Genomic DNA, 17,161 nt, shown 5'->3' with positions numbered 1-17,161 from the left:
AGTAAATATCAGTGTCGACGCTGCTCTTGTTGAATTTATTTGACCTGATTTTATAAGTCGAACACTTAGAGTTGAATCAATTCTTCTCACGTTTGTTTCAATAAAACAAAAGTCAAAGTCAGCAATGTTATATGTAACTGAAATTTACATAAAATATATCTGTGAGGGCATTTGCTCATAAAAGTTCGTATTAAAGCAAGTTAATGTATTTGTTTTAAACGACTTCAATGAGATCCTCACAATTAAAATACCTGAGACGCGGAACCATTGTTACAGTGGTTGTTTCAGTGGGGGCAGAATTAGTCGCCACACTTTACCGACAGGCTCGCTCACATGAATGGAAAGATATTAGCTGTAGAAGCCTTGACTTAGGAATGGAAACTGGATGTAAAGATTTCCGAGTTCGCATTTTTAGTCGGTACCTGTTGATTTAACGCCGGGAGAGTTTCTCCCTTTATTCAACTTTAACGTGTCTGTTTGTTTTTGTGTGTGTGTGTAGAGCGGAGGCTAAGTTAGTTAGCTTGCTGCTAGCCCAAAATCTACCAGTCAGGCTAGTTAACGTTAACATTTCCGATACTGTCGAGCTAGTCAAACCTGCTCCAAAAACACAGCAGAGATGATTGAGACTATATTTGAGCTCCCGGTGGAAAAGCAGATATTTTATGCTGTGCTGGGATTTTCGTGGACAGTATATTTATGGGAGGCATACCTTGCTTACAGACAGGTAAGTTAACCATCATTAGCGAGCATCAAACTCCAAATGTATACTTTTTAAATGTGTTATATTTGAGGAAAATACGAAAACGAATCCGTGTAAGAAGCTAAAGATAGGCTACCTAAAACGTGTGATTTTTGTGCAATTTATAGGTTTTTGCAAGACATGACATGTAGCGTATTTGTTTTCTATACATGTAGAATGAAAGTATTTATATAACAGTTGACTTATGACCTTGAACATATTTAATATTGTTATAAATGTGTATTGAGTTTTTTGAGGAATAGCCTATGTTTGGTTAATTTTCACATCAGTTTATATTAAATCAGAGTTTGAAGTTGGCAGACATGTATGTTGCACCTTCTAATAAATTATAAATAGTAGAAACAAATATACAGATTTGTACTTTCTGAACTGTACAAATGGCTTCTTTTTATTTAAGTTGGGTGCATTTCCTCTAGAAACAGGAATTGAGACACCACAAAATGCAGAATAGTCAAAAATCAGTATCAAAATCTAATTTATTGGTCGAGTATGTTGACACATTGGAGGAATCTAATTCTCAGTAGCTTTTGGTGTATTTAGGCACAGAGCCATCACATTCACTGGAGGGTACAAAATACAGATCAATTAAACAAATATGAGCAAATTTAGACGTACAAGTATAAATGGGCAAGACAACAAACTATCCGTAATCAAGTCAAGTTTGTTGCTATTGTACGTACAGTGTTGTGGTATTGGTAGTGCAAATAATGCTGGAATAAATGTGGTATAAATAATGAGTGAAAAGTTTAAATGAGTGTGATATAAATGTAGTGGTGGGACAAACAGAAAAGATGTTTCAGTAAAGAGAAAGAAAGAAAGTCACAGGAAATGTTTTGGAGCATTTTGTTAAATTAAATACATTTCCAAAGTTGCTTTTATATCTATTAAAAGCCCGAAAACAAATTAAGATATTGAAAGGAAGTTAAGTAACAACATACATGTGATTTTATGTGATGGTCAGATCTTGCAAAGTTAGAATTAAGAGCTAAATCCTGAAAAGGATTGACATAGATCTAGATTTGTGAGGTAGTTTCTTGATTTTATTTGACTAATATCTGATAGTTTTTGAATCAAGTGAATAATCTCTTATATGTCTATTATTATCTGTGATAAATGAATTGAGATTTAACATTTGTGCTGATCTCTTTCCGCTCTGCAGCGTAGGATATACAGATCAATAACAAATGTGCCACAAGAGCTGGGGAAGATCATGGATTCTGAAACATTTGAGAAGTCACGTCTTTATCAGCTGGATAAAAGCAACTTCAGCTTTTGGTCTGGACTCTATTCTGAGAGTGAAGGAACGGTAAGACACTCACTAGACTGACACACATAGAAAACTTTCTCCTTACACCCCTTTTACCATCAGTCTAGTTATTGAGGGTGTAATGATGTACGTGGGTTGTCCAATTAGAGGGTCAAGGCTGAACTTGTCTTACATTGTATTTAATAGATATAGAATAAGACGGACCTCGTTTTCTTGTGTAAAAGGGGTATTGTTAATGTTGCTAAGTGTCAATGTCATTCTTGTTTTTATGCTACATATTTTAAATGTTAATTCTGAAAACCACTTCTTTTACACCTCGTAGCTGATCCTGCTCCTTGGTGGAATTCCATTTCTGTGGGGCGTCGCCGGCTCTTTGACAGCTCGCTTTGGATTCGGGCCAGAGTACGAGATCACACAATCCCTCGTGTTTCTCACGCTTGCCACCCTGTTCAGTGCCTTTACTGGACTGCCTTGGAGTTTGTACAACACGTTTGTCATTGAGGAGAAGCATGGCTTTAATCAGCAGGTACACCGGCTGACCGGCGCTCACTCTGTGCTTTCTCAATTCTGTTCGTCTTCTTTCTTTATATTCATGTCTGGTCTTCCTCTTAGACGTTGGGGTTCTTCCTCAAAGATGCTGTAAAGAAGTTTGCTGTGACCCAGTGTATCCTGTTGCCTGTGACCTCACTGCTCTTGTACATCATCAAGATCGGTGGAGACTACTTCTTCATCTATGCCTGGCTCTTTACCCTAGCTGTTTCTCTAGTGAGTGCTGCATTCACCTTGCCAGCTTTAATAGATCTGTTGGTCGCTCAATAATCATGCTGTGGTTAGTTGTTTGGTACTTCCAGTCGCTCATGATGCATCTCCCTCTTCTCAGGTACTTGTGACCATCTACGCCGATTACATTGCTCCCCTGTTTGACAAATTCACTCCTTTACCAGAAGGAGAACTCAAGACAGATATTGAGGCAATGGCCAGAAGTATAAGTTTCCCCCTCACTAAAGTTTATGTAGTTGAAGGTAAAGTAATAATCATAAATCAAGTCTACTCTTTCCTTGAGCTACATGCCTATTTCATTGTTGTTTCATGTTTCTGTTTTAGGTGTCATTATTATTACTATTTTTTTTAAAAAGTTTTCCGTGTTTCCAGGTTCCAAGCGTTCATCGCACAGCAACGCGTACTTCTATGGGTTCTTTAAGAACAAACGCATTGTGCTGTTCGACACACTGCTGGAAGACTATTCCCCTCTCAATAAGGCTGGAGAGCCACAGCCTGAGCAGCCAGAGAGTGACGAGACGCCCAGCGAACCAAAAGCCAAGCCCAAGGTCACAAAGCCACAAAATTTATTCAAACTTTAATCAGAAAAGTTCTCATCGTACTGATATACTGTAAACCAGGGTTCCCCACTGACATTGAACAGGTTTCAAAGTTTGTGGCCATAAGAAACAAACACTGTAAGTTTTACAAATTACAGCTTTTCCTTGATTGTACTACACCCAAATGCATTTGGTGGTGCCCTCTGTAACATCTAATTTTGTTGACCATACTTTCCTCCAAATTTTGCACATTTTTTCTTCTTGAATTCAACCTGAAATAATGCCTTGAAAGTGATTTTATAAGTTTAAAGTCCTGGAATTTAAAGTATATATATATATAATCTGTTTATCTTATCTACCACTAGAACAACTGGCCAGAGAGTTTGGAGGATACTTTTGGTCACCAATCAATTTCTCTGTAAAAAGCACCGTGTAGTGATTGTAGGGATCCCTGTGGCCAGGCTATGATTCTATTATATGATTGGTTTCGTGTTGTCTTACTGCGTAATCCAACAGTGTTGTTCTCTTCAATACTTTCATAGAACAAGAAACAAGGATGCAACAACCCAGAGATCCTTGCAGTCCTGGGTCATGAGCTGGGCCACTGGAAGCTTGGCCATACTGTCAAGAATATCGTCATCAGTCAGGTGATGAATTCAATCCATTGAGAATTATTTTCCTGACAGTCTAACTGACTTTTCCTTTAAAACAAAGCAACAAGTTGGCCTGATTACAACTGATCACATGCAGACATTGAGATGTTTTGCTCACATGCAAATAACATCCGCTGACTCTGTTCTCTCTGCAGATGAATTCCTTTTTGTGCTTCTCCCTGTTTGCTGTTCTGATTGGACGCAAGGAGCTGTTCGTAGCTTTTGGCTTCAATGACAGCCAACCTACATTAATAGGCTTGATGATTATCTTCCAGTTCATCTTTTCCCCTTACAATGAGGTGACTATGAGATTCCATTAGCATTGTATCAGTGTTTTTGAGTTTTTTACTATTTCACTCATTTCACTCCATCATAATTTACAGAATAAATGTAGACTTTTATGTTTTATTTTGTCTTTGCAGCTCCTGTCCTTCTGTCTGACAGTCCTGAGTCGCAGGTTTGAGTTCCAGGCAGATGCCTTTGCACGCGGCATGGGCAAAGCCTCAGAGCTCTACTCTGCTCTCATCAAGCTCAATAAGGACAACCTGGGCTTCCCAGTGGCTGACTGGTTGTTCTCCATGTGGCACTATTCACACCCTCCCCTCCTGGAGCGCCTCAGAGCACTGGGCAGCATCAAGCAGGACTGACGGGGCTGGAAGGGGGAGCGACGACCACTGCCTCCTCCAAAGGGCCTCCGCAGACCGCTCTTGGACCTGTGATGCACCCCGGTCTTTTTCTACCCATCTGCCCCCCCCCCCTCATCTTGTTTTATCTTCTTTTAGTAATTTCTTTACATGCCATACTTTCTGTTTTGTTCCCTTTGAAACTTTGTTTTACACAAAACCAAAACATATCAGCACAAGGCAGCCTAAAAAAATCTTTCCTGAATTAAATTTTCTGCTGTTTCTTTAAGTAGAGACACCTAATTATGCATTTGCTGAGAGCAATCCATCTGGGCAATGTGTGTTTAACAAAAGCTATTGTCAGCGCACAGGTCACATTTTGCAGATTGGCCTGATAGTTTAGTTTTTGAAATTATTTAATTTCTGCACAATTTAAGTGTAACTTTGTTCTTCTGTGTGATTCTTAAAAGGAAAATTGCAAAGAAAACATCCAACTACTAAGAGCATAAGAGTATTTTTTTTAAAGAACAGCTTATGAACTACTTTAAAATTTTTGGTTGTAAATGTCAAAAAAGAGGAAGAAGTTGGGCGGATCACCCCTATTCATGACAATGCTTTCTGCAGGCACACAGGCCAGAATATGGTATGTTCCTCAAGTGCAACCGTTGCTTATTTAGCAATATGTCCAGACAAGGTCAAGAGTGTACAGCAAAGAGGAACTATGTAGATGCTTTATCACAGTGACAAAATGTGAGTGCCTCAAATTATCTTTGTCTTTATTCTGAACATTGACACCATTATGAAGAGAGCAGTGCAGAAATTTTCATTTGAAATTAGGTTAGACTTGTGATTTTCATTTTTTACACGCACTGGGGGGCATCTTGTTTTACTACTTCTAATGCACTTGCTTGCTGAGAAGGGTCCAACTGTACCTGTACATATGTAACTTTGACGAGTAGAGTAATGGCGTATGAAGTGAATTGTGAAAAATGTTGAATGTGGTTTGAAATTTTAAGTTGATATGGTGTTTATCTTAGTTTCTTCTCTTGATTTTGGGCTGGAATGAGCCCAGAGTTTCCTGGCAAGCAAAGTATATATATATAGGGGACTTGGAGGGAGGGGGTCTGTGGGGTTCCTTTCACCACATAAGCCAGTGTTTGGTTTGTTCAAAGAGGGGAGCATATACTTTCTTTGCAGCGTTGAATAAAATCCTTCAAAGCATTCCTCATATTGTGGTGTTTTTAATCTTTTAAATATACTTATTAAATAAGTTGAATTTCTAAGCATGACAAAGTTTCATGCTTTATTTAGATCTTAATGTGATGACTTTCAGTGAAACATTGTGATGAGTTTTAGGTTAATGCCAGCAGTAATGCAATAAAAGGTATTACATGTATTCATTATTATTATTAATGGATGACACATACTATGCATGGATGCATTTGTTCTCCTTGTTGCAAAAGACTTTACAGCCATAGAAATATGGTTTACATCTATGGACTTGAACATGCAATTTATAATCCTCATAATGCTTTATAATATGTGGATTCAATTGTAACATATATATATATATAAGATTTTAAAAATATTATTTGTTGCCTTTTAGGATGTTTCTTCACACGACTTTATATTATTTAGTTGATGGCCCTAAAACAAAACTTGAAAAAAAATTATAAGAATAAAATTTAAACAGCCTGGTCCATAAAAATTATTTGAACAGTCATGTAGACAAAAAGAGGAAGCAGGAAGTTATTGATTCAGACAAATCAATGCAATGCAATGAGAGACAAATATTCAATTAAGTTAAAAATAAGTACAGACATTATAAAAGGGCAAATAATTTGACCTCAGGGGATTTCATTAAATATATTTCGGTAATTACAATGTTGGTGTTTATAAATCAAAATCTGAACGTCTGATGTCAACGTGAGGTAACCATGGCAGCAACAGCACGTAGACAACGTGCGGTATCATCACGCTGTCCAGTTTGAGAGCATACCATTACGGGAAAGGTGAAATTGTGTTTTTGACTTACAGTCTATTTAATTACATGTTAGACATATAACATCGTATTTAGCAACATGATGCAATAACGTATCATTACATGTACTGAGATTTAATCACGTTCCTCATTAGACCAAAATGATGCTAGTGTAGTCCATGAATGATGTAGTCACCCCCGTCAGGCTCGTAATGGCGCCGTCCTGTGGCATATTTTCGAGGACAAGGGCAAGTCTCGCTGTCAGTGCTGTTTGTGTATATGGGTACCAAACATGGCGAGATTTTTGAGGCCTAACATCAGGAGTTTTGTCACCTCACAGCTGAGAATGTCGTCTGATCAGGTAAAAATTCGTCCTGTGGGCCCATGTACCGTCCTAAACGCCGCTTATTCTAACCGCCATGCTGTTTTTGTGTGAATAATTTCAGAGTAAATTGCCTAATTATTTTGGGTAACTGAAAGCCTGTATGACAGAGAGGTAAACAAGTGTTACTGGCGTGATTATAGGTCGGAGAAATGTTGTAATGATGCATTTTTAGGGCGAGCGGATTTACAACAATGTCCAGGATAAATTAGCAGAGGTGATAATTTCAACAGTCACCTGTCAAACCACTTAACTCAGAAAATATTTCAGCTGTATGAATTGGTTTGCCCTCCGAGGTTTGTTGTGGTCGCTTTGTTGTTACACAATCAGTTTCTAGTTTGTTCCAAATACCTCTATTATAACCTGGCAAACAAAGAAGCCCCTCCTTTGTGTAATAAACACAATCTTAACCTTCAGAGTAGGTTGGTTTTCTCTTCCATCATCTACATTTTGCAGCCTTAATATCACATGACCAAGTCTTGATAACAGAAGAGAGAAATTACCTTTTGAATTTGTAACTTTAAGCAAATGTCTCTTGAAGAAAAGCCTTAAGAGTGAAGCCCTAACAAGGTGCTTATTTGTGGTTGAATGTATATACTAGACATTTTACCTTTTGGACTTTCCCCCCGCCCCATCTTAGTTGGGTGAGCTGGGTAAAGGCGCAGGAAAAGGTGGTGGAGGTGGAGGGTCCATCCGAGAGGCAGGTGGATCCATGGGGAAAAAGCAGGCTGCTGAGGAGGAAATGTACTTCAAGTATGTATAACTTTATTTTACAGCAACTAATTGTGGATTCAAAGTATTAGTTCTATTTATAATTTTCCTCTACCTTGTCTCCATCACCCCTATCTATCCATCTGCATGTAAGACGTAAGGAGCAGGAGCAGCTGGCTGCGTTGAAGCAACACCACCAGGAGGAAATTGACCACCACAAGAAGGAGATCGAACGCCTGCAGCGTGAGATCGATCGCCACAAGGGGAAGATCAGGAAGCTGAAGCATGACGACTGAGTGAAACCTTCCCAAAAAAAAAAAAAAAAAAAAAAGAGTTCCAGTTTTCTCACCGTCACAGCCAAACACATTAGTAATCAGTCAGATTGCTGCATGCACTGTGTCACCAGGCCAGTCATGGGTGTGTGGATGATTGTTCTGTAAAAGCTTGAAAGTAATTAAACTGTTCATAAAGTGATTGTTTTTTTCATGGCATACTGTTACATAAGTTGTACTTTTTCATTCAACTGTTTGTGTACAGTTACAGTACAGTGTGCTTTAAATTGCAGGCAAAAGGCAAATGTGGAAAAAAAAACTTATCTTTAATGCTTCATATGGCAAAATCAACACATCTCCTGATGTTTAAATAAATGTTATGTGGTAGCTTTATCTGTAGGTTCTGGGACAATACTCGACTGACAGAAAATTTATCTCCAACAATTTGATAATTGATTAATTATCCAAGTCACTTATCAATGAAAAATATCAAACATCTCAGTTCCAAATATGAGGATTTGCAGCTGTTCTGTTTTTTGTTTGTTTGTTTGTTTTGTTTTGTTTTGTTTTGTTTTGTTTTGTTTTGTTTTGTTTCATTTACCTGTGCCAAATTAATATCTTTGGGTTTTGAACTGTTGGTGCAATTTGAAGACATCACCTCTCGGACCCTTGGAACTTCTGATGGACATTTTTCACTTTTTTCTGACATTTCATAAACAAAACAATTGATATATTTTGAAAATAATTGACAGATTAATTGTTAAAGCAAATACTTCTTAGTGGCAGGCAGATCTACATTTTTTTTATATGAAAAGGTGAAAATATGATCTGAGAGGGAACTTGGCTGTTCAAACAACACAACTGATTGCTAAAAATAAATCGTGTTCACAAGTTCACCCATAAACAAATAAAGGTCACATGCAGTAGACTTCCATGCAAAATTACAACTCAAATGTGCAGTATCAGCTTAAAGACATGAACCCATATAAAGAATGGCATTTTATGAAGGTATGTTAACCATAATATACACTCACTGAGCACCTTATTAAGAACACCTATGCAATCTAATGCAGTCCAATACAACAGCTCTGTCATAAATTCTACTTTTACAGAGTTTATATGTTTTTGGTTTTTGTTGACATTGACAGAAAGGTGATACTTCTAGTAATACCCCCCATTAATTTAAACTGCCCATCAATGTTTAAATTAATTTTATAATTACAATAAGATAAGCCAAATATTATTTGTAAATTAGATGCCTTTTTGAAGAATGTCCTTCCTTTGTTTAAGTAGCATTTGTTGTACTTGAGCTATTATTTTATCATTGTATATTGTTTGTGCTCCATATGTGATCATTGTCTTGAGTCAAAATAAATGAAATGAAAACTGTCTTATAAGCAGCTAACGTTATATGGCAGAATGGTGCATTCAGTAGAAAATATGTAATAATTATATTAACTCAACATTGGTAAGGAAAACAGTGCTTTAACAGAAAGCTCCAAGTTTAAATCTCAAAACAGAGTGCATAATGACCTGCTGAAGAGCGGGACACGGATCCATGAACTTATGGACTGCTTGTAGAGGACGCTGGTTTGACGTCGTTGTAAACGAGAAGAAAATCTCCCTAAAATTATTTACTTGTTGGAAAATGTATTAGAAATGTAAGAACAATCACGTTTAATTCCCTTCTCCAACTGGTGGCGATGGAGCATTTTTGAACATTTAATATCCAGCGAGAAAGAGACATTAATGTCGTCATTTCCGCCTGCCCCTGCCTTTTACCACGGGCAGCCCCGTGTGTCTTTCTTTTCGCACATCATGGCGGACCGGTTCAATAAGGTGTGTAGCTGCTGCGGAGTCATTATGTGTTTTTGATGCGTTTTGGTGGACTAAAAATCAGTGTTTTGTCGTTAACCTGCTGTGGGTTACTAAAAGGTTACTTCGTATAGTCGTTGTTTTGCTTTGTCTTAGCGTTTGGACTAATTTTTAATGCTTTTTAGATACAGCTAGCCGTAGCTCAGGGGACATGCCTTCATCATGGCAGCTTCTCTAATAAGGCAGCGGCGTTAGCGAGCTAGCTAGCTAACTTGCACTTGATTCTCGATCATGGGTACATTATGTATATGAGACAAACCTAAGATAATTTGTTGGATGCGTATACATTTACTACATATCTTTTAGACAGACGTGTCATACTTCAATGGCCACGCAGCGTTTTATATGTAGTCGTTACTCAGTTAACGTGTCCGCATGCTTTGACGTTGATAGCTAACGCTATAACAAAACCGGTAAGTTGCCATGTGCTTGTTACCATGAGCCTGTACTTTAAGTTTTAGTGTCAGTGGCAGACTCGATGAAGTTTTAAGGTCACACTTGAATTGTAATGTTTATATTGTAAAGCTTGCAAACATGAACTCAAATCAGAATGCTTCAGTATAGCTGCAACAGTTCTTGCTCAGCAGTGATGAGCACTTTATCCCGAAGCTGATCATCTATTGATGAAACAACCTTTACGGATCTGACTACTGAGTTGAGTCAAGAACGTGTTGCTCAAGCTGAAGCTTAAGACAAAGATTCTTATATTGTAAAATCTCATTCTCTGTTGGACATGCCTCCATTTTGGGAGCTTCTGGCGCTAGATAGCACAAAGTCGAGGCCCGGTCATGTGTACATTTTGGGTAACAGACAAACCTACGATAATTTAAGATGATTATACATTAAAAACGTGTCTTTTATACACCTCTATTGTGCATATATGGCCACCCACCTTTTTATATGTAACTTAGTTGTAAGTAAAGTTAACGTGTGAGCATGCATTGACATCATAATTTAACAGGTTCATAGAGGCAGCATTGCATTTCTCAAAGTTTTCAGTAAGCCTTTTTCAGTAACAGTGAAAGCTTGAAATATATAACTGTTAGCCCATGCAATTTCACCTTAAGACTTGACATAGCCACATCTAAAGGTGCCAGGTACTGACCAAAATTTGAAGCACCAGTCTTAAGTTTATCAACATTACTGTTCCTTTCAGGAAAGCCGACATTAGCCTGATTTCTGGTCAAATATATTAACAATATTCCTTTTTCTTCTTAATCCTGCAGGTTCTGCTGCTTGATGGCAGGGGCCATCTTCTTGGCCGGCTCGCTGCCATCGTGGCCAAACAAGTTTTGCTGGGTATGTATTAAATAAGGAATGGTTTGTGTAAATGTGAATGTGCTGAGGCCATGCCAACACTGTCTATAGATACCAAACAGCACATTTTAGAGTGTGAAGCAGTAGTATTGCTTCAAACTGTCCATGATGATTAATTATCTGCCTTGATTGAGTTTAACGACCATGAGAAAACTCACATGCACTACCATCTGAGACGGGATACTGACTATTGCTAATATAACTTTTTTTGTTTCTATTGCTAAATTGCTGTTTTTTTTGTTTTAAGGACACAAAGTGGTGGTGGTGAGATGTGAAGGCATCAACATTTCCGGCAACTTCTACCGCAACAAGCGTGAGTAGAATCTGTCCATCTTAAAGCCCCTGTACCCCATTAGTTCATCCACACAGGTGTTTTCACTTATTTTGCACCTATTTGGGTAAGAGAAATTATACATTCATAATTATTGGTTCATGACGTTTGACATGTAACTCCAGCATAGTTCTGCCTGACTTGTATCTGAGCAGAGGTCTGATTAGCCAGGATAAGTGAAAACACCTGTGTGGGTGGGTATGAGGATCTTGAATTTATTTCCATGTTCCTTTTGTGATGTGCTTGTTGTCAGTGATGCTTCAACCCTAGTATTCGAGTTTAAATGACCATGAGAATACCTTACATGCACTACCATCTGAGACATCAGCATTACATACTAAAATCTTTTTGCCAATACCTGCGTTTTTAAGTATTTGCAACTTCACTTAAAATGGTTTCTGTATCATGTGCCCCTTCTACAGTGAAGTACCTGGCTTTCCTGCGCAAGAGGATGAACACCAACCCCTCTCGTGGACCGTACCATTTCAGAGCTCCCAGCAGGATCTTCTGGAGGACGGTCAGAGGTGAGAATTTAGCACAATTCTACACATGCACAAAACAAGATGTCCTTACACCGAGGATGCCGCAAGGTTATCCCCTGAGCTCAAATGAACAATGCATTACTTTACAGTGAATTCAGTTGATGTAGAGCCTCACCGTAGTTGAGAAGTTGACTGTCACTTAAGTAGTCTAGATTGTTCTAGAGTATAATTTGCTGAGCTCAGTTCAACTCTTCATAAGTGTAAGCTGCATGTAAAGCATTGATCTGATTGACCTCAACTGAGGCGTACAATACTTGTGTTAAGTGTTTACATAAATGTTGCTGAGGTGCTCTGTTCTAGTAGTGGTTCTCAAACTGAATCATAAGACCTAAACAAAGTTCAAAATGTGTAAATGGTTAATGTGCATGATTCCTCTGTTGTATTGAAAAAGTTAACATCTTGTAAAGTGGGATGTTTATATTCCTGTTGCCTTTTTTCATTTGACCCAGCACAAGTTGTTCCTTGCTTGACAGTGATGAGCTCTTTTATCCCGAAGCTGATCATCCATTGATGAGACAAACTTTACGGATCTGACTACTGAGTTGAGTCAAGGATGTATGCTTGTGCTTGGTCAAATGAACATTTGATACAGCTGATGGTGGTTATTTGAATATATATCGAACTTACAAGAATCCTCATCTAACCAGGAATGCTGCCCCACAAAACCAAGAGAGGCCAGGCTGCTCTGGAGAGGCTGAAGGTGTTCGACGGTATCCCCCCACCCTACGACAAGGTGACTGACCTTTAGCAACCGGGGCCATATTATATCCATATTCTGTATGGCCTCTACATTAGGCTTTAACTGCTGTCGATGATGAGCATTTTCCAATCCTTACCTACCTTGTTTGAATATTGACGCTGAAAAGAAATACTACCTGAGACATGCGGTCCTGCCATGATTTGGACCTGCTGTTTTCTTTGGAATCTAATTGGTTTCTTTTGTTCTACAGAGGAAGCGCATGGTCGTCCCAGCTGCTCTTAAGATTGTGCGTCTGAAGCCCACTCGCAAGGTGAACATCCTAATATATTTAGTGCTAATGGCTAGATGAGGTTTTAATGTCACGTCTACTGACTTGAATTGTAATGTTTATTAAACTCAAATGAACTCAAATCAGAATGCTTCAATTTACCTGCAACAGTTCTTACTCAGCAGTGATGAGCTCTTTTATCCCGAAGCTGATCATCTATTGATGAAACAACCTTTACGGATCTGACTACTGAGTTGAGTCAGGGACATGTTGTGCCTCAAGTTGAAGCTTAAAAAAAGATTCTTAAATTATGTATTTTACTAAATCACATCCAAGGTGGTTTTAGACTTAAATTACTACATTTTGAGAGATCTGATACAGTACATTCAAATTTTGCTTCATTATAAAGACCTTTTGAACACCGTTCAGTCTTACATTTGCTTGTACTTGATTGTTAAACATTCTGACTTTGTTTCCCCTTCAGTTCGCTCTCCTTGGGCGTCTGGCACACGAGGTCGGCTGGAAGTACCAGGCTATCACAGCCACCCTTGAGGAGAAGAGAAAAGAAAAGGCTAAGCTCCGCTACTCCAAGAAAAAGACAGTGACCAAGCTGACCAAGCAGGCAGAGAAGAACGTCGAGAGCAAAATTGCAAAATACACAGACGTTCTCAAACAATATGGAGTCCTTGTCTGAGCTGGTGTCCTCTGGCCAATAAAGAAACATAAATGTTTATAGAAAGTGTATTGACTTACTTTCTTTGTTACTGGGAAATTGCACTTTGGTTTAAATAAAGTGAGCTATTGACTTAGAAATGCATGCCAGTAGTTACATTGACAATATGAATATCCTGTAAATCAGATCTTGCAGTGTGGGGTTACGTAGACAGTACACTTGCAGCAGCTGTGATGTGCACTCCAGGGTGCTGTTTGCAAAATATGAACTGCAAACAATTGACTTCACAAACCACCATCATAGGCTACTTGGGGACTCATAAGCCTAGCTTATTACTTCAAATCAAATTTAACCATGCAATTGCTAAGTACGTATGACTGACCACATTGATGTTTTCTTGAGTTAAGGTGCACTAATGTATACAATTACATTTGAGACCTAGGAGCACTTTGGTCACACAGCTTTTCCTTCTGTAACGTGCGTGTGTGTGGGGGAAAATGCGACATGCTATTTCTACTGCAGAAGGACAAATGTGAATTTGCATAAACTGCTGAATAGAATCTCCTTAATTTGTCTTGATCACAGAAATAACAGGTTTATATAAGCTAGAGACGTTTCTGTTAAGTCTGACTGTTGTAACTTTACAGAGGGAGAAAATGAACAAAGAACATAATTTAGTCATGCATGAAGGGATTTAATATTTCTTCTTTAAAATTAAATGAATATCAACAGTATGATGAATTCTAAAGCCTCTAAGCTCCTGTAATATATGGAAATAGTCATTCCAAGCCTCAAGACCAAACATTTTGGAAATGTGACACTTGCTCAGGTGAATAATTGAAGTTTGATGTGACACATGGACTTAGAAATATGTTATACAGTATATAGAGGATTTAAAAGAAAAAAGGAACCAAGGGCACTATTAACTACAGCTTGAAAACCATTTTACACATTTATGTTCTTTCTTCTTTTTTCTCTTCATATTTGCCATCTGCGCCCTTCAGTGTTCCATTTGTCACCATCTGCCACAGCAATAGTGAAAGACGAGAATAGATTGGATTTTTTCAATGTTATTTGACCACTATAGTAAATACAAAGTTGCTGCAGTATTTTATTCAACATCTTTATTTTACAGATCAAAGATGACTAGACAGTTGATAAGATTATCACTGCACCACTGTGGCATTCACTAATATGAACTTAACACAACTTAATTTAATTATTTGTTGAACTCATTATTTAATCAAAACGAGGTGCAGTGTTGAACTTCAAATGTCATTTTTTCCCCCTACTGCAGTTCAACCTTCATACCAGCAGAGAGCAGTGTCATACTTCATGTGGGATTATTTGTAGAAATTCTCTACAAAGTAATCATCAAAACAACATTTAGGTCTCATTATTAAAGGTATCAATTAAGAATAAAGTTAACTGTTGATAAGCAAACCAGAGTTCTGTACCAAAAAAGGGAAAAATAACTTTCAAATTAATTGAATGCCTCAGTTTGACCACCAGAGTCGAGATAAAAAAGGCTATCACGGGTATAAAAAGAACAATCTCTTCCTTTCTTCCTGTCCTACAGTTGTCTGTACTGTACTAAAGTGTGCACTTTTAAAACACTTACCATTAAATATGGCACAACTTTGCAAGAACTTGCAGAAATGTTTCAGAATAAATGTCTGGACAGTCCAACAGTATTAATGTCAGTCTTTGAATATTCAGATTGAATTTGATGGAAGATTAGTTGAATAATGACATATAAAACGCTGCTGAAATGGACTTCCTAAGCTTCTCACCAAAGTGTTTAGGCAGTAATCATACTGTTCAGGACTTTGTTATTGGACTTTTTGAGATGGAATATATCCTGGGCAGCTCGAAATAATCACAGCAACTTCACTGCACCTTTGTACTGAAGCGACCGACTCTCCTGGGAAGGACTGGGCTGCCTTCAGTGCCCTTTTGTTGAGTTTTCTGTACTTAAGATAGGGCAGGCTCTGAGGTTATTACCAACCAAGTCAATCCCTCTTTTCAACAGTGGTGAGATTTAATTTATTTTTTTAAACCTTGTTCTCATTTCATTAATCATCAGTGATCCAGTGCAGAAAAAAATCTGACTTTTACTTTAAATGGATTTAAAGGAGCTGGTGAGAGATGGTTGACAAGGTAAAATGCATTGTCCCCAGTGGCAGCATACTATAAAACATATGTTTAAATGTAAGCACTGAATTGACTGCGTAGGGGATAAACATGAATTGTGTAGGGCAGTGGTTCCCAACCAAGTGGGTAGCTCCCAATCTGAAAAGTGAAGCCAATGTGGAACTGTCTTAAACCTGCATTCTTTCTAATGGCCATCAGAGGGCAACTCCACTGTTTCCAAAAAGAAGTCCGTTTGTATAGAAGTCTATGGGAAAATGACCCTACTTCTCACCTGATTAATTACCTCAATTATCACTTTTCTAATGGGTTTATGGTCTCGATCACTAGTTTCAAGTCTTCAATACAGCATTCATTTTGTAAATCATGGCTCCATTTAGACTAAAATAGACAATAAAGTGGGTATGATTTGTGGGATCCCATTTTGAAGCCTGGGGTTTAGCATTTTGACCGTCGCCATCTTGTTTTGTGATGAGGAGTGACCATATTTGGAAGAGAGCGCGGAGCTGGGGAGGAGCTCCCCAGGGTTCAACTGCAGCACCTCACGCAACACCATGGTAGCAAAGGAAAAGGAAAGTGTTTACTAAGGTAATAAATCAAGTGAGATGTAGGACTTCTATACAGACGGACTTCTTGTTGGAGCCAGTGGCGTCGCCCCCTGCTGGCCATTAAAAAGAATGCAGGTGTAAGGCACTTCCGCATTGGCTTCATTTTTCAGACCCAGAGCTTGCCACTTGAGTTTGAACCTGGGGAGCTCCTCCGCAGTGCCACACTCTCGTCCAAATATGGTCACTTCTCATAACCTCTGGCTCCAAAAAACCGAGATAGCGACGGTCGAAATGCGAAACTCAAGGCTTCAAAACAAGAATCCACAAGCCAATGAGTGATTTCACAGTGGCTATTTTTATGCAGTCTATGCTCCCAACCTTTCTGGCCTGTGATCTCAGAGTGATTTTTCTTTCTCTTTTCTCTATTCTAGACCTAAAAAGGAAAAAGAATCCAATATTTCACAAGAAAATCAGAAAATACAAGAAAAGGAAATCAATTTGGTGGAAGAGAAACGTGTTTTCAGTGCTTTTTATCCTTTTAATCATCCTGTGACCTCAACAGACTGACTACGCTTACATGCACACTAATATTCCACTATTATTCTGAATATGACAATATTCCGAATTTGATACAGGTCATGTAAACAGCATATTTTGTTTGGATATTCTGAATTAGGCCTTATTCCGAAAGTAGCATTGTCCGATTAAGACGTGGGATATACCGTTATTTTTCTGGTTTTAGGAGCATTCTTTTGACATGTATACAGCACATTCAGAATCTGCATCTC

At 38.3% G+C, this 17,161-nt stretch overlaps 3 protein-coding genes and 5 non-coding genes across 8 annotated transcripts; all 8 read left to right on the top strand.

Annotated features, from left to right (window-relative positions):
- Nucleotides 1–285: 285 nt before the first annotated feature.
- On the top strand, nucleotides 286–5,843 carry zmpste24 (zinc metallopeptidase, STE24 homolog). The gene is made up of 9 exons (XM_067615191.1): nucleotides 286–724; nucleotides 1,920–2,066; nucleotides 2,350–2,553; nucleotides 2,640–2,792; nucleotides 2,908–3,049; nucleotides 3,180–3,355; nucleotides 3,889–3,993; nucleotides 4,155–4,298; nucleotides 4,422–5,843. Exons 1-9 carry the CDS (start codon nucleotides 617–619, stop codon nucleotides 4,644–4,646), a joined length of 1,404 nt encoding a protein of 467 aa, XP_067471292.1. The 5' UTR covers nucleotides 286–616; the 3' UTR covers nucleotides 4,647–5,843.
- A 960-nt stretch (nucleotides 5,844–6,803) lies between these two features.
- On the top strand, nucleotides 6,804–8,170 carry atp5if1b (ATP synthase inhibitory factor subunit 1b). The gene is made up of 3 exons (XM_067615194.1): nucleotides 6,804–6,964; nucleotides 7,626–7,738; nucleotides 7,851–8,170. Exons 1-3 carry the CDS (start codon nucleotides 6,896–6,898, stop codon nucleotides 7,990–7,992), a joined length of 324 nt encoding a protein of 107 aa, XP_067471295.1. The 5' UTR covers nucleotides 6,804–6,895; the 3' UTR covers nucleotides 7,993–8,170.
- Nucleotides 8,171–9,702: 1,532 nt separating this feature from the next.
- On the top strand, nucleotides 9,703–13,743 carry rpl13a (ribosomal protein L13a). The gene is made up of 7 exons (XM_067615192.1): nucleotides 9,703–9,807; nucleotides 11,070–11,142; nucleotides 11,408–11,473; nucleotides 11,914–12,015; nucleotides 12,681–12,766; nucleotides 12,984–13,043; nucleotides 13,486–13,743. The coding sequence occupies exons 1-7, from the start codon at nucleotides 9,718–9,720 to the stop codon at nucleotides 13,693–13,695; spliced, it is 687 nt and encodes a 228-aa protein (XP_067471293.1). The 5' UTR covers nucleotides 9,703–9,717; the 3' UTR covers nucleotides 13,696–13,743.
- On the top strand, nucleotides 10,425–10,500 carry LOC137200564 (small nucleolar RNA SNORD50). Its single transcript, XR_010932029.1, has one exon. It is a non-coding gene; the product is annotated as a small nucleolar RNA SNORD50 (small nucleolar RNA).
- Nucleotides 11,259–11,340, top strand: LOC137200561 (small nucleolar RNA Z195/SNORD33/SNORD32 family). The gene has a single exon (XR_010932026.1). It is a non-coding gene; the product is annotated as a small nucleolar RNA Z195/SNORD33/SNORD32 family (small nucleolar RNA).
- On the top strand, nucleotides 11,737–11,817 carry LOC137200562 (small nucleolar RNA Z195/SNORD33/SNORD32 family). The gene has a single exon (XR_010932027.1). It is a non-coding gene; the product is annotated as a small nucleolar RNA Z195/SNORD33/SNORD32 family (small nucleolar RNA).
- On the top strand, nucleotides 12,501–12,577 carry LOC137200568 (small nucleolar RNA SNORD50). The gene has a single exon (XR_010932032.1). It is a non-coding gene; the product is annotated as a small nucleolar RNA SNORD50 (small nucleolar RNA).
- LOC137200565 (small nucleolar RNA SNORD50) lies at nucleotides 13,181–13,257 on the top strand. The gene has a single exon (XR_010932030.1). It is a non-coding gene; the product is annotated as a small nucleolar RNA SNORD50 (small nucleolar RNA).
- Nucleotides 13,744–17,161: the final 3,418 nt, after the last annotated feature.

This window comes from Thunnus thynnus, chromosome 16 (genome assembly GCF_963924715.1).
Source record: "Thunnus thynnus chromosome 16, fThuThy2.1, whole genome shotgun sequence".
Lineage (NCBI taxonomy): Eukaryota > Metazoa > Chordata > Actinopteri > Scombriformes > Scombridae > Thunnus > Thunnus thynnus.
This window is presented reverse-complemented; position numbering and strand designations above follow the sequence as displayed.

Coding starts and splice junctions, on each gene's coding strand:
- zmpste24 (XM_067615191.1), top strand. CDS start 617: ATGATTGAGACTATATTTGAGCTCCCGGTGGAAAAGCAGATATTTTAT. Junction 725..1,919: donor CATACCTTGCTTACAGACAG/GTAAGTTAACCA, acceptor TCCGCTCTGCAG/CGTAGGATATACAGATCAAT. Junction 3,050..3,179: donor TAAAGTTTATGTAGTTGAAG/GTAAAGTAATAA, acceptor CCGTGTTTCCAG/GTTCCAAGCGTTCATCGCAC.
- atp5if1b (XM_067615194.1), top strand. CDS start 6,896: ATGGCGAGATTTTTGAGGCCTAACATCAGGAGTTTTGTCACCTCACAG. Junction 6,965..7,625: donor TGAGAATGTCGTCTGATCAG/GTAAAAATTCGT, acceptor GCCCCATCTTAG/TTGGGTGAGCTGGGTAAAGG. Junction 7,739..7,850: donor GAGGAGGAAATGTACTTCAA/GTATGTATAACT, acceptor TCTGCATGTAAG/ACGTAAGGAGCAGGAGCAGC.
- rpl13a (XM_067615192.1), top strand. CDS start 9,718: ATGTCGTCATTTCCGCCTGCCCCTGCCTTTTACCACGGGCAGCCCCGT. Junction 11,474..11,913: donor CAACTTCTACCGCAACAAGC/GTGAGTAGAATC, acceptor CCCCTTCTACAG/TGAAGTACCTGGCTTTCCTG. Junction 12,016..12,680: donor CTTCTGGAGGACGGTCAGAG/GTGAGAATTTAG, acceptor TCATCTAACCAG/GAATGCTGCCCCACAAAACC.